Genomic DNA, 15,643 nt, shown 5'->3' on the forward strand with positions numbered 1-15,643 from the left:
TTACATTCCATAAAATGACTTCTGTTTTGTGTTTATTTTTAAATTGATTAACCTGTAAATCACAAATTTAAACAAAGAAAGACATATAATGTAAATATTTATACATTATAATAAACTAAACCACTGATTACTGATTAAAACAATTTATAGAGCCCTGTTAAATAAGGTGCAGGTGGATAATGTTCTCAGACAGGGAAAAAAAATATATATCTGTATTCTGGCACACAAATCAGTGGCGGTTCTGGAGTGGGGAACACTTACTGGTGGAGTTCTGGGTGTTCCACATATGGGAACAAGGTAGGTGTAAGTGTAGTTATGGGTGTTCCATGAGTTGGGTCAGGGCAGCGGAAGGTAGAGTTGCAGGTGATCTGAGAGTCGGTGTTGACACAAATGTTCTTAAAAGGTGCAGATATAAATATAATAGTTTATATTTGTTTAATGAGTGATTTATTCTATTTCCCAGTAATTAAAGTCAGCATAATATCTATTTTACTCACCTAACACATATGAGTTCATGCTGATAACAGGCTCCAATGTCTGTGCTCAGGAAGAAGGTTCCCTTATTCACTCCAGTTACATCAATACCTGATATCTCTCAGTGCTCTGGCTGTGTCTGTAAAAAGAATATTAAATGTTTTAGACAGATAATAATAAATAATGGTTCTGATTAACTGTACGTATGGTATAATTAAAGGCACACATAACAATTCATGTGATACAGATCAGCTGTTTAGGTTATTACATATGTGCTATTGATTCAGCACAAGCATTTAGTACAGTTAGCTCTGTGGGTGTTACAGTTGCACCTTAAATATTTATCTTTCCAGAACTTTACAAGTACAGTATAAGCCCAGGAGTAGACAATCTATTTATGAGTGGGACAAACCACAACCTTACAAATATATTATAATCATTTTTTCCATTATTTATATCAAAGAGCAGCACTTACACAAATGTTAAATAAGAGTTGTTTATATGTAATTTAAATCTAATACTACAGTATTGATATTGTACTTTCTACAGATCCTCACTGTCAGACATTTTGTATTTACTAAAAATAAAACGTGTAACAAAACCCACACACAAATAGTGATAATAATACCGACCAATATGTAGTACCGACCAATATGTAGTAATATATCCAATGTGAAAAGAGTCTTTAATGGAGACAATACCACAAATACAAATAGTGATAATAATACAGACCAATATGTAGTACCGACCAATATGTAGTAATATATCCAACGTGAAAAGAGTCTTTAATGGAGACAGTACCACAAATACAAATAGTCCGTACGATGTTCCTCAGAAGGAAGAGAAAGAAACACATCATAGCATAATACTGTGTAATCTTCACTCCCCAGATGGAAGGCAGACCCAGAATACTCACATTAGTTAGAGCTTCAACAGCTCAAGATAATCAGGTTTATTGTGCAGACCCCAGGCAGACTGGATACAGACACAGACAAATGCTTAAAGGGACACTGAACCCCATTTTTTTCTTTTGTGATTTAGATAGAGCATGAAATTTTAAGCAACTTATTATCAAATTTTCTTCATTCTTTTAATATCTTTATTTGAAATGCAAGAATGTAAGTTTAGATGCCGGCCCATTTTTGGTGAACAACCAGGGTTGTTCTTGCTGATTGGTGGATAAATTCATCCACCAATAAAAAATTGCTGTCCAGAGTGCTGAACAAAAAAAAAGCTTAGATGCCTTCTTTTACAAATAAAGATAGCAAGAGAACAAAGAAAAATTGATAATAGGAGTAAATTAGAAAGTTGCTTAAAATTTCGTGTTCTAGCTGAATCACAAAAGAAAAAAATGGTTTCAGTGTCCCTTTAAAGCAAATGAACAATTTATTAATAACAAAATCTAAAGTTCTTGCAGATCACTAAGAATAACAGGTACATACACAGATACTATGCGTGTGATAGTCCGTTGTTACAGACTGCATAAAGCTACACACTGTATCTGTAGTCTTTCTGTACCGGATAGGTACCCCTCCTTGTGACCAATTTGTACAATGCTTAAAAGACTCTACATTTTATATTTTTCATGTGCTCCACCCCAGTCCTTTAAATTCTCTTGGTCAGTGGTGAGTTGTCTTAAATCACACTGCAAGGGGGGGGGATTTGGAGAGACAGGCTCTAAAATGTTAACTTTTAATTGTTTTCTAGGACAGAGATAAGTAAAGGAAGCCTTTGTGTTTACATAGATTGATAACATAATGAGATATGATCTCTCATCAAGCTCAGCCCATTTAAAATGTTTAATAAGTATATAATAACAAAATCAACAGATGCAAACTAACAATACAATTAGTGATGCACCAAAATGGAAATTCTGGACTGAAACTGAACCCGAAAATCTGGGATTTCTTTTTTCAAATTATTTTAAAATTTTTTTTTTTTTTTTACATAATCAGACTATTTAATGAAAAGCCCACACTTTTATTGAAAGTAACACACTAAAATTGGACAAAAATATCTTAAAACAATAATATGCTACACAATAATTTTACCAGAATCAGATTTAACAGTTTTTTTTTATCAATTATCACAAAAAAAAATAGTCTTAGAAAACTCATTATATTCAAAAAGTCAAGTAATGAACTTAAAAAGCAGCTCTAGACTAGCATCAAATTTGAAACATGGTACACAAAATTTTACAAAAAATAACAGAACCCCCCCCCCCCAAAAAAAAATAGCCAAAAATTTCGGTGCATCCCTAAATACAACGTAATAAAATGTACTATGAATTTCTAAAGAGCAGTAGATTTATTTCTGACATTTTGTTCTGCACCTGTGTCATGTGACAGCGATCAGCCAATAACAGACTCATATCTGTATATAATATAAACTCGTGCACATGCTAAGTAGCAGCTGGTGCCACATAACCTGTATTTTATAAACATTGTGTAAAATTTGTTCTGCACCTGTGTCATGTGACAGCAATCAGCCAATAACAGACTCATATCTGTATATAATATAAACTCGTGCACATGCTAAGTAGCAGCTGGCGCCACATAACCTGTATTTTATAAACACTGTGTAAAATTTGATAATGGAAATAAATCTGAAACAGCTATTTTATATAAAAATAAACCTAAAGGTGAAATCCCCCATACATTTTTTTTTTTTTAAAGTAATTTTTATTAGATTTTTCATATGAGATAAAGAAGTACAACATTAGTACGACCAAAGCGCACTATTTCAGTAATAATGACAAAAGAAATGGATACATAAGAAAAACACAGTGTATACATTAATAGATTAGCTAAACATCTGTAACCTCAGTACCTGAGGTAAGGGTATGACAAAATTGTTCACTTATGTCAGAAGTAACTGAAGAAAGGGAGAATGGGAAAAGGAAAGAAGAAGAGAGAGAAAGAAAAAAAGGGGGGGGGGGGATCATCCTTAAAAGAGGAGAGGGGGGGGGGGGGATTCATCCATGAGAGAGGGGAGGGAGAGGGGGAAGGATAGGGTCTAAGGCCATGGGAACAGACCTGTCATGATCACCAAATAGACCTAGATAGGTGTGGGATGATGTACCGACATTATTGAGTGAGGGTTTAATAAGCTAAGTCTTAAAGCTAGGGAGCCAAGTCGTGTCAAATCTATCTTTCCATTCTGCCCAAATCAGTTCGAAGAGGTCAACTTGACCCCTGGAATAATAGATAGGTTTTTCCATGGCGTAAATGTAGGCCATGGTTTGGGTGATGTCAGACCAGGATGGGGGGCTAGTTCTTTTCCAAGCTTTAGCTATATTAAGTTTGATAGCTGAAAATAAATATATGCTCAGGGAAGCATAGTGTCTAGGGAGCTTGCAGGTACCTATGTGTAGTAAGGCGACTTCTGGTGTATTGGGAAGGGAGATGCCCATAGTCCTGAGAGTTGAGAAACACTTATTCCAAGTGGGCCTCAATTTGGAGCAAGTCCACCAAATATGTGTCATGTCTCCTACTCTACCGCAATCTCTCCAACAGACAGGAGATGAACCAGGGAAAATTGTGGCTAGCCTAGCAGGCACAAAGTACCATTGTGTGAGGAGTTTGATATAGTTCTCATGCATAGTGACACAGTGGAGAGTTTTGTTTGTGAGGAGTAATGTACGGTGCCACTCTTTGGTGGGGGCACAGAACTCGAGTTTTCGTTCCCATTTAGTGACATGGGTAGCTTTGTCTGTAGGAGATGCGCCTTCCATAATGGAATAGTGGAAAGATAGCGGCTTACCCAGTCTCAATCCCTGTTGCCATCTGGCTTCCCAGATGGTTAGTGGTCTAGAGAGAGATGATTTAAAGCCCCAGCTAGTCAGAAAGCTGAGGACTCTTGTATATTCGAAGCGCATATAGCGCGGGGGGGGTGCTGAACCGCTAATGTGGGAAAAGGATATAAACGAATCTTGGGAAGATGAGGACCATAGGTCAGCCACCTTCGCAATACCAAGTCTCAGCCACGTTGAGGAATGGGAGTCTGGGAGGCCAGATAGCAGGCCAGTTAATGAAGTGATAGGGGATGGGTGGGGGGCCACCTGGGAATAATGTCTCAGGAGTTCCCAGGAGGCTAGGCATTCTCGGACCACCTGATTCTCAATGCCTAAGGTTTTTCGGCAGTGTGGAGGGGTCCAGATCAGGTCCCTCAGGGTAAGATCGAAGGGTAGGGAGGCCTGTTCGATTGACCTCCATTTGCTATCAGAATCCTTTATACCCCATTGGGAAATGTGCGTGAGCATGGCGGCCTCATAGTATCTAAGTATGGACGGGGAGGCCACTCCTCCATGCATTCTGGGGTATTGCAGGAGTCTGTGAGCTACCCGCGGAGGTTTGTTTTGCCATATATACTTGGTACATGCGCCCTGAAACTGAGTGAGCAGGGCTCTGGGTACTCTAATAGGGAGGCAGCGCATGATGTATGTTAATTTTGGGAGAAAGCTCATTTTAAGGGCTGTTATCCGACCTAGCCAAGATATGGAGCGGAAATTCCATTTATTGGACAGAGTGTGCAATTCGGTTAAAAGGGGCTTATAATTATTTAAGATGAGGTTGGGGATGGAGTTGGAGAGTTTAACTCCTAAGTGGGAGACATACGTATTGTTGATAACAAATTTGTATGTGTCTCTTAGCGAATTAGTGACAGATTCCGGGAAACCTTGAGTGTAAAGTACGGTTTTAGATTGATTTAGCCTATAAAAGGATAGGTTACTGAATGCATCTAGTGTAGATAAAAGTTTAGGAATCTCACTGAGGGGGTTTGCGGAGAGTATGGTGGTGTCATCTGCGAACAGAGCCACTTTGTGGACCGTTCCGTGTAAGATAACTCCAGATATCTCTTTGTCAGCTCTAATGGCAGCAGCGAGCGGTTCAATGACCAGCGCAAATAGGATGGGCGATAAAGGGCAACCTTGCCGGGTGCCATTTGAAATAGGAAAGGGGGAGGAATGGAATCCTAGGCCCTTAACTGAGGCCGTAGGGGCCGAGTACAAAGCTTGTATTGCTTGAATGATGGAGGTCGGGAAGCGAAAGATCTTTAGAACTTCCCATAGGAAGTCCCATCTGACCCGGTCAAATGCTTTCTCAGCATCGAGAGAAAGCACTGCAATTGGTTTGTTGAGTCTTTTGGCTTCCAGAAGGATATTAAGGATCCTTCTCGTATTGTCGGGACCTTCTCTTCCAGGGATGAAGCCAACCTGGTCAGGGTTAATGAGTGAGGGGAGGAGTCTTGCGAGTCTATTCGCGAAGATTTTTGCATATATTTTAACATCGGTATTAATCAGAGATATGGGCCTATAGCTAGTGCAGAGTGTTGGGTCTTTGTTGGGTTTGAGAATTGTGGTGATGGAGGCCTCTAGGAACTCTTTTTTAAATTGTCCTTCGTCTCTAGCCAGGTTGAAGAACCTGGTCAGGATGGGGACAATCTCCCGGAGGTATGTTTTATAGAATATTGCGGTAAAGCCGTCTGGTCCAGGGGCTTTCAGGGGCTTCAGATTTTTAATAACGAATTTAATCTCTTGGGACGTGACCGGGCCATCTAAGCTATCAGTGGAAGCTTCATCTAGTGTGGGTAATCCAAGGGAGCGTAGGAAAGGGCCTATAGCCTCTGGTGGGGCTGGGTGGAGTGAGGTATCCTTTTGGATGTTATATAGTGTTGAGTAATACTTGTTAAACTGCTGGCCTATCTGTGACGGAAGTTTGTAAGATTGAGCGCCTTGTTTGATTTCATGAATGCGAGAGTTGCTAGTGCGGTGTCTTAATTTATTCGCTAAGATTGTGTCAGCTTTATTACCTTTAGTGTAGAAAAGCTGTTTCAGTTTGAGCAAATTATTTTGGGTTTTGGTGTATTCTAGCTTGCATATATGTCTCCTTACATTTCTGATCTCCTCCATGATTTGTATGTTATCTGCTGTATGTCTCTGGGATTCAAGATCCCGGAGTTTATGATGGGCTTGAGACATAGAAAGGCCTGCCTGTTTCCTCAAATGGGCTTGTTTTTGAATAAAGAAGCCTCTAGTGGTGGCCTTAAAGGCTCCCCACAGAGTATCTTCCCGGATTCCGGGCGTGTCGTTAGTTCGCAGAGTGAAGTTTATCTCTTTCCTAAGCTCCTCTCTAAAGGGGATGTCGGAGAGAAGGGTGTGGGGTAGTCTCCAGTTGGGTCTGGACCTAAAGGTGTTCTGTGACTCTATGTCCATTAAAACCATGTCATGATCTGACCATGGGCACGCACAGATCATTGTGTGAGAAATAATGTCTAAGGAGTCTGGGTGACAAAACATGTAGTCTAATCTAGAGTGTGTGGAGTGGGGTATAGAATAGTGAGTATAATCTCTGTCCCGAGGATGTAGAGATCTCCAAACATCAAAGAAATTAAATTGTGACATGAGCTCTCGGAATCTGCGACTAACAGTCTCTGGGCAAGAGGGCCTTTTTTTAGATGGTTTTGTTTGTCTGTCAAGGCCACCATCCCACACCATGTTCAGGTCACCCGCCACTATCACTCTGCCCTGTCTCACTAGGTCAACTTTATGCAAGATTTTCTTCAGATATCTGGGCTGGAGGGTATTAGGTAAATATACAGATACTAAGGTGTAAGTGACATGGTCTAGGTTGCATATCAGGATAAGGAATCTTGCTTGTGGATCTCTGAATTCATAAATCGGTTCGAAGGCCACTCCTTTGTTAATGAGGATAGCGACACCTCTGGCTTTCTTAGAGTAAGAGGCTGTTTTTACTACGGGATAATCCCGAAATGACGGGCCAGGGGAGACATCTCCTAAAAGGTGCGTTTCCTGAAGAAAGGCGACATCCGCCTTATGAAATTTTAGTGTTCTAACCAGTAAACTGCGTTTACCAACAGTGTTTAGACCCCTGACATTCAGTGTTAGAAACCTGAGGGGTGCCATTTGTGCACTCTAAAGCTCGTAAGGATAGGGTAGATGGGGAAATCGGTAAAGGAAATAAGGAGTATGAAAGGGAAAGTAAGAGAAAGGGGACTGGTGGAAATAGTCCACCTAAGTGGGACCCAAGCGTGGGTTCCAAAGTCTGGGGGGGGAGCTAAACCAAATTAACAAAATGGGCTATTGAACATATAGCCCCGCTCTCCAAGAGAATGCAGGGAGGCTAGTCGTCTGCCCGGACCGCCTCAACATGCATGGAAATTTTCCATGTGGGCGCTGGTCAATTTCAAATCTGGCGGTCTAACCAGAGGCCAGCCAACCTGCATTGTTCTGAACAAGTTAACACAAACATTTGTATATAGATAATAAGTGTTAGCAAAAACTGATTAGCATATGAGCATGAGTCTAGTGGGGTATCAGGTAGGTGAGGCTTGAGGCCTCGGGATGTGGTCAGGTGGATTAGGTTTTTGACGTTTGGGTCTCTGCTCTTTAACAGACCAAATTGGGGCTGAGACACGAAGCTTGGATTGGGTAGCTGTCTGAGGTTCAGCAGCAGGTTGTAGTCCCCAGTTAGCTAGAAGTGCACTGCCTAACGAAGGAGAGGAGACAACATGAGATTGATTGTCCTTTGTCACTATTAATTTAGTGGGGAATCCCCATCTATATTTGATGTTGGCCTTCCTAAGTTGTGTAGTGATAGGAGCATACAATTTGCGCTGTTGTAGCGTATGCGATGAGAGATCAGGCAGGAGTTGAATATCTTTGAAATCATCGGGTAGGCTGGGTTTGCCATAAGATGCCTGCATCAATCGATCTTTGAATTTGAAGTTATGAAAGCAGACCACCACATCTCTCGGTTTGTCAGAAGACATTGATCTCGGCCTCAGGGCCCTGTGAGCTCGCTCCATGTTGTGACTATCCCCCTCTAGGGGGCCAAGCAAAGCAGTGAAGAGGTTTGTGAGAAACTCATGTAAGTTCCCCGGCAAGACTGACTCGGGTATACCTCTGAATCGTATATTATTTCTTCTGGCCCTATCTTCTACATCTGCCAGCTTTAACTCGAGTTGGGAGATTTGTTCTGCAAGGTTCTCAGCATATGCAAGGATGTTGGAATTGTCTGTGGCTAGGTCATCATGTTGTCTCTCTAAGGTGTCGATCCTGTCACCCATCTCTCCGATATCCTTCCTGAGTTCAGCTGAGCTCCTCTGAATTTCAGCTGTGATGGATTTGGTTTGGGCTGCTAGCATCTTTTGTAGTGTGCTCTCTGTAATGTAGTGATTTAAGTGGGCTCCAGAGTGGGAGCTTGACTGGGAGTCCTCATCTTGGGATTCTGGGTCACTCATTTCCTTCCGCAAAGGGAGAGAGTCTTTAGGGGGTTGAGAGAAATGGTCGAGCACCGTTTTCTTGAGTGCAGCGGGAGTTCTAGGGTTTCTTTTAGATGCATGAGGCATGGCTAGTGTTTCTTTGGGGAGTAATTGTTGATTTGAATGGTAGACCACCTTGACCACCTTGACCACTATGGGACCTGAGAGAAAAGTTGCTAACACATAGGAACTGACTCGGAAGAGTTACAATCACAAAGGAATAGTGTTTCAATACTGTAATACATTAGTGAGATAGAGAGAGCGGGGCCAGGTACAACCCATAGGAGTTATTCACACTTAATACATGACAGTGATTGTCTAAGCAAGCTGTTTAGAATAAATTAGTTCAGTAGCCTCCTAGAGGAGATGAAAAAAGGGGGGGGGAAGGGGGAAGGTCCCAGGATTCCCCCACGCACCTCAGGGAGTGGGATACGGCCAAAAGGAAGGGAGAGGGGTATGGGAGATGACCAATCCAGACAAGCTGGATCGGAGCGGGTGAGGTGCGATAGGGGAGCCAGAAAAAACAGACCCTATCCCCCGCCTCCCCTGTATCAGTGTGCCTAAGTCAGAGGTTATAAATCTAATCAACTAATAATAGTACAGTGGCAACACAGCGTTTTTATGTAGAGACAAGTAAAATCAGATAGTATAATTTCTAACCTGTAAATTGCAGATAGCAGATTTACTGCTGCGGGTAGGACCTATAGGAAAAAATGGTGGTTAAACAGACAGTTAAATAGAATAACACTCCACTTTGAGCTAAAAGCCCAAAGGCACACAGGCTGGCGCAGCAGCAATAGTTTTGCACAATAGTGGGACAAGTTGTCACAGCGGGATGGATATTGAAGTCTCACTGAGGATATGTTGTTTAAAAGTATCTGCTGAGAAACCAACAAATAATGACAGCAGGGTCAGAGAGGCAGACTATCTAGATATACGGTAAATACCAATCCAATATAGCTCTTGATAGAATAACTCCCTATGAGATAGAATCCTCAGAGTGCTTTAATGTCTTACATATGGGGTATGCTGGTAGAGTTCTTATTAGACCCTTTTTTGTTCCCAGTGTTCATGAGGGATATAAGTAGTTAGCACCAGAATAATAAAGGTTAGGCCCAGAGTATGATGAACTGAGCAGTTCTGACTTCAATCTGCGGTCTGCTTATGTTGGCATGTATTTTGAGATTGTAAATCTTGAATTAGTTGGTTGATAGCAGCCAAAATGAATTGGTGTCTCTTGGTTTAGATGGATATTTATGTAGGCCTGAACATAAACTTGTCGAGGGGCGTAAGGTTTAAACCCTCGCTATTATGGTGAGAAGGCAGTAGTTCCCAAATATTTTAAGAGTCTAGAGGCACACGGCAGAATTGTGTTATATATATATCTGATGCCTAGCTTTTATGTTGTACTGAGAAGGCACTTATTTACTTCACTGCCAAAAAGCAATCTTAGAGTATACTGCCTGAGCCTGGCCTGGGTTAATAAGGCAGGTTTAATTCTGGCTTCAAATGCTCAGCGCACTCAGACCCTATGTGAGAGCAGAATTGACAGGTGATGAATGCCCTAATGGGTCCTGTGTGAGATGCTTCGATATTTAATGAGAGTAGTTCTGCTGTGTGTGTTACTGTCACTTCCCCTGAGAGGGGTATCGCATGCAGAGAAGGCTGTATCGGCCACAAAAACAATAATGGGGTATTGGTAACTCACACACCTCCAGTATGCTTTCACCCCAGGCTGTGCAGTAAAACATTACATATAAAGGCCCCCAAGCATTAAGTCAGAGAATGTGGAGTGTGTAAAGGTGCGGTCTCACCAATTTATGAGGGGCGGCTGTTTGGTAAATCCTCCTCAGCAAAGTCCACAGTCCAGCCACCGGGGTCAGATGAGAGAAGGGTGCCCCCGGTGTAACACAGGGCCTGAAGTGCGTCCCAGGCACACACAAAGAGCCGGTATGCCACCCGCCTCCCAGCTGCTTCAGCCCAGTGACTCCACAGAGAGTCAATTGAGGGGAGTTCCTCTGTTGCGGTGTATCCAAAGCGTATGGGCCTCAGGAATCTAACAGGCCCCGTGGATGGATGGTGCGAAGGCCCAAAATGGCCGCCGTTCGCGCCCTTCTGGGCTGCCTTACCGGGTGAGCAATCCTCAAACTGCACTCGGAGGTGAAGCTGGTTTCCCGACACTTCTCTTACTATGCTGCCGCCTCCTCACAGCGGCAGGTCACATCAGCCAGGCTCCGTAGCGCCCTCAGGTCTCAGTTCGGGCCTCTCGCCCTCCCACGTGTAGCACGTCCTGGAGTCCCTCTAAGCAGGTAAGTAAGAGTCACTCAGTATCCGACAGACACCGATCAAGAGGTAGGTGCTCCGGAGCGGGTCCCCGTCCCTCTGGAGCAAGGTGAAGTGCAAAGCTGGAGGCAAGGCAGGGTCATCCAGGGCGGGCTATATCTTGAAGCAGAGGATACCCAGGAGCCGGTCTTTATATTCCGGCCAAGTTGATGAGGGTTATGGCCCTTTCCTAGATCTCCTGTTGGAAGTAGTTGCTAGTCCTCCGGAGCGGAGCCCCGACCCTCCGGAGAGCAGATCCTCCCTCTGTCACAGTCAGAAGCGCCTTAGGCCAGGAGGCGATGAAGTGTAAGGGCTGCAAGTAAAAAGCCCGCATAAACTTTTAGTTTTAGTAAAGTCCTGAGTGTTCAAAGTTGGTAGGGTTAATAATGGAAGAATAAAACCAGAAATTTCAGTTTTATCTGTTAGGTAATTAAAGTTAACTATTTTTCTGGACAGAGCTTCTAGCAAACACGTCTTATCCCTGCAGTGGCTAGCTCCGCCCCCCCTCCCCCATACATTTTATACTCTTTTATACACTGTTATAAAAAGTCATTAGAAACACATTACAAGGAAGAGCAAAGTCACAATTAAACTTTCATGATTTAAATTTGTGCTGCCTCAATGAGGCATAGAATATTTCATAGCCTCTGTTATGTTCATGTTGTTATAGTTAAGAAGTTATATATTTTTATGCCATTGTTTTCTAGGCTTCCCTGTGTTTGTTCTGTACTGCCATCTACTGACACTTTTTGGTAATGCTCCTGATTTCTAGAATGTCTTACCCCTGACCTTATTATGCATTTCCTTTTTGTGTATTGCTCCTCCCTTGTAGTTTTATGATGTTTTCCTGTGTCATGGCCACAGCTAACAGCCTCATGTAACAAGCACTCATGTTAATACATTGCTAGCTACGATCAGTATCATCTTTTGACCGCATAATACTTTAACCATTCATTCATCTGCTGTATTCATTATCTGCTGTAACCTGATATTCAGAATAAAGCAACTTTGTGGATGAACAAGGTATTGGTGAGTTCAGCTATCTGACAAGGATTGTCTGCAGTGATTGTATCTTCTTATACAGGCCAGGCATAGAGGTCTCAGCAAGGGATAGATCATTATTACAACTATCTGAGTCAGAATAGTCAAAAGATGTATAGAATGCCTACAGCCTGCTATGTATAGGTGTGTGTTTAATCTGCAATCAAGCTCAGGGTCATCCGCCATCTTGTGAAAGCACATGTCGCACAAGTTTCCTGCACTTCATCTGAATGTTGAAAACTGTTCCTCTGCATTGAACTGTTACCCCACCTGTCTAAGCTGCTGTTTGTCTTCTTAAAGAGACAGTACCATTTTTTGCAAAACTTGAAAAAATGTCTAGACAAGGCTCTGAGCACTCTTTTATAGCCGAACCTACGCAGATACATCATGCCTCTGAACCCGCAGATGTACAGGGAGCAGATCCTGCAGATATTGCTGAACAGAGTGTAAGACACAAACGTACAATAAAACCGACACATAAACTCAGAGAAAATTATGAATTCACCAGAGATGAGTTTTCCAGCAATCTGTCAGACCTATGGGACAGAACTTCACAATGCATGTCAGTTTTGTCACACTTTAATGATCAACCAGCCAAATTGAGAGACTCTATAGATCACCTATCTGCTGCGTACGAATGCTACCAGCGGCTGTCTGCAAAATACACAGCTTTCTTACAGGACTTTAATATAGAGGACTCTTTAGCAGAACTGACTAGGACTGATGCACTGGACCAACATAGAGATCTCTTACTGCAAATGGCTAAAGAAAAGGCAGAGTTCCGTATTGCTCAACTGCAGGAGACCAGATCTCATAGATCCACATCAACTAAGCTCACTGCACGTTCTTCTAGATCCTCTCGCTCCAGAAGTTCAACATTAAGCGACAAGCTAATAGAGGCCCGTGCTGATGCGGAATCAAAAAAAGTGCAAAGCTCCTTTATCAGAAGGGAAGCAGAAATTGAAGCCCAAAGCAAAGCACAAAGGGCTGCCCAGGAAGCACAAAGCAAAGCACAAATGGCTGCCCAGCAAGCAGAGGTGGATTCCCAAATAAAGGTTTTGCAAATGGAAAAGAAAGAAGCAGCAGCCTTAGCAAGGCTGAAAGTCCTTGAACAAGCAATGGGAGAAAGTACTAATTCAGATTGCCATATCCCAGCAGATCTGGAAGACCCAGTTGAACGCACTAGTAAATACGTGCTAAAGCATAATATTTGCAATGATACAGAGTCATCTCCTGTGCCTACTACTAACACCATCGTTCTCAATCTCAACACAGAGACCTCTCAGCACCAAATGCCTGAGCCTCTTCAAATCCACAACACAAGTGCATCTAAGCAGCAAACCGTATCACCTCCCGCTGACAATAAGGTGACTTCCAGTGACAAGCCGCAGCTCAAGCCACAGCTAGCAGAAGCCTTAGAGACTACACCACAGTTGAATGCTCTTGCAACATCATTTTATCCTGGTAAACTTCACCCTTCTTCACCAAAGAACTTTCATACCCAAGGGGTTCCTCAAGTTACTTTGGCACCAAAGAGTGAGAGATCAGACTTGACTGACTTTGCCAGATACATGATACGCCGTGAGCTCATTAACACAAGCCTCTCAAGGTTTGACGAATGTCCAGAGAGCTACAGGGCCTGGAGATCAACCTTCAAGGCTGCTACCGCTGATCTCGACCTTACAACCAAGGAGGAACTTGATTTGCTCATAAAGTGGCTGGGGCCAGAATCTGCAGATCGTGTTAAAAGACTGAGAACAGTACATGTTGACCACCCAGATGCAGGCCTTGTTGCTGCATGGGCAAGACTTGAGCAAGCCTATGGTAGCTCTGAAGCCATAGAAAGCGCTCTGTTCAAGAGACTGCAAAACTTCCCAAAAATAGGAAACAAAGACTATCGCAAGCTCCAAGAATTAAGTGACCTCCTCATGGAGCTAGAGTTGGCAAAGACAGACCCACGTCTACCTGGACTAAGCTTTCTGGACACTGCTCATGGTGTCAATCCTGTGGTGTCTAAACTGCCATATAACCTGCAAGAGAAATGGGCACAACAGGGCTCAAGATACAAAAGAGACTATAACGTATCCTTTCCTCCATTTTCATACTTTTGCAGGTACATCAGCGATCAAGCCTGGATGAGAAACGATCCCAGCTTCAGCTTCTGCGAACCCAACTTGCCTGCTTCATCATCCTTACCAACATCATCAAGGTATGATAGCACGGCAGCTAAACAAAGAGACTTTAATAGAGCAATATCTGTTAAAAGGACAGACATCTCATCACCCGTATCCTCTCCTGCAAACCAGAGTGACTTGGGCGAGAGAGATAAAGACCCTAATCGTCAGTGCCCTATTCACAGGAAGCCTCACCCTCTTAAGAAATGTTGTGGGCTTAGGGCAAAGACTTTACAAGAGCGCAGGGAGATTCTTCAGAAACTTGGAGTATGCTATAGGTGTTGTGCTTCTTATGGTCACTTTGCTAAAGACTGTAAAGATGTTATAAAGTGCACAGAATGCAGTAGCGACAGACACGTTACAGCTATGCATCCTACTCCACTTCCAGACAACCCACAGCAGCTTACTGACTCCACCCCTGTCTCAATTCATGGCGGGGAGCAACAAAGTCGTGCTCCAGTCACAGCGAGTGTTTCCTCTGCGTGCACAGAAGTCTGTGGAGAAGGCTTAGACTACAAATGCTGTGCCAAGGTATGTCTAGTCAAGATTTACCCACAGGATCAACCTGAGAAAGTTGCTAGGATGTATGCTATAATAGATGAACAGAGCAACAGATCCCTGGTTAAGCCTAAATTCTTTGAGATCTTCGGCATAGAGGGTCATGCAACACCGTATACTCTCAGAACCTGTTCTGGTCGTGTAGAGGCCTTTGGCAGAAGGGCCAATGGATTCATGGTCTCTCATATCAAAGGAAATGAAGGCATACCCCTACCAACATTAGTCGAGTGTGACCAGATACCAGGCGAAATGGAAGAGATTCCTACACCAGAGGCTGCCTATCACCATCCTCACTTAAGGCACCTTGTTGATGAGATTCCGGCAATGGACATGAATGCAGAAATCTTGGTCCTGCTAGGAAGAGACATTCTCAGAGTACATAAAGTACGCGAGCAGTGCGATGGACCAGATGATGCCCCTTATGCACAAAGACTTGATCTAGGCTGGGTGATAGTGGGCGATGTATGCTTGAATAGTATGCGTACGTCATCTGAGATCCACTCCTTCAAAACTTACATATTAGGAAATGGACGTGCATCCCACTTCAAACAGTGCTCTCATCATTATGAGGTAAGGGATAAGCCTCCTGACATCATCCAAATACCCGATGTTACTCCTATACTTTGTGACGACAATCTCGGTACCACAGTGTTTTGTACTACAAGTGATGACAACAAAATAGCCTTGTCAGTTGAAGACAGAGAATTCATCAAAATAATGGACAAAGAATTCTTTAAGGACGCGTCTAACAACTGGGTTGCACCATTGCCTTTTCGTGCTGCAAGGGTCAA

General features: G+C 42.9%; 2 protein-coding genes across 2 annotated transcripts in view; one reads left to right on the forward strand and one right to left on the reverse strand.

The window, feature by feature from the left end:
• Positions 1 to 15,643, forward strand: part of LOC128661274 (uncharacterized) — a 322,964-nt gene that overhangs the window by 146,741 nt on the left and 160,580 nt on the right. The window lies entirely within an intron of this gene.
• Positions 1 to 15,643, reverse strand: part of LOC128659801 (gastrula zinc finger protein XlCGF57.1-like) — a 70,204-nt gene that overhangs the window by 2,579 nt on the left and 51,982 nt on the right. Inside the window, exon 2 of the mRNA XM_053713373.1 lies at positions 498 to 613. Within this exon, the coding sequence (XP_053569348.1) occupies positions 498 to 516 (19 nt within the window). The 5' untranslated portion in view covers positions 517 to 613. The remainder of the gene's footprint in view (positions 1 to 497; positions 614 to 15,643) is intronic.

This window comes from Bombina bombina, chromosome 5 (genome assembly GCF_027579735.1).
Source record: "Bombina bombina isolate aBomBom1 chromosome 5, aBomBom1.pri, whole genome shotgun sequence".
NCBI lineage: Eukaryota > Metazoa > Chordata > Amphibia > Anura > Bombinatoridae > Bombina > Bombina bombina.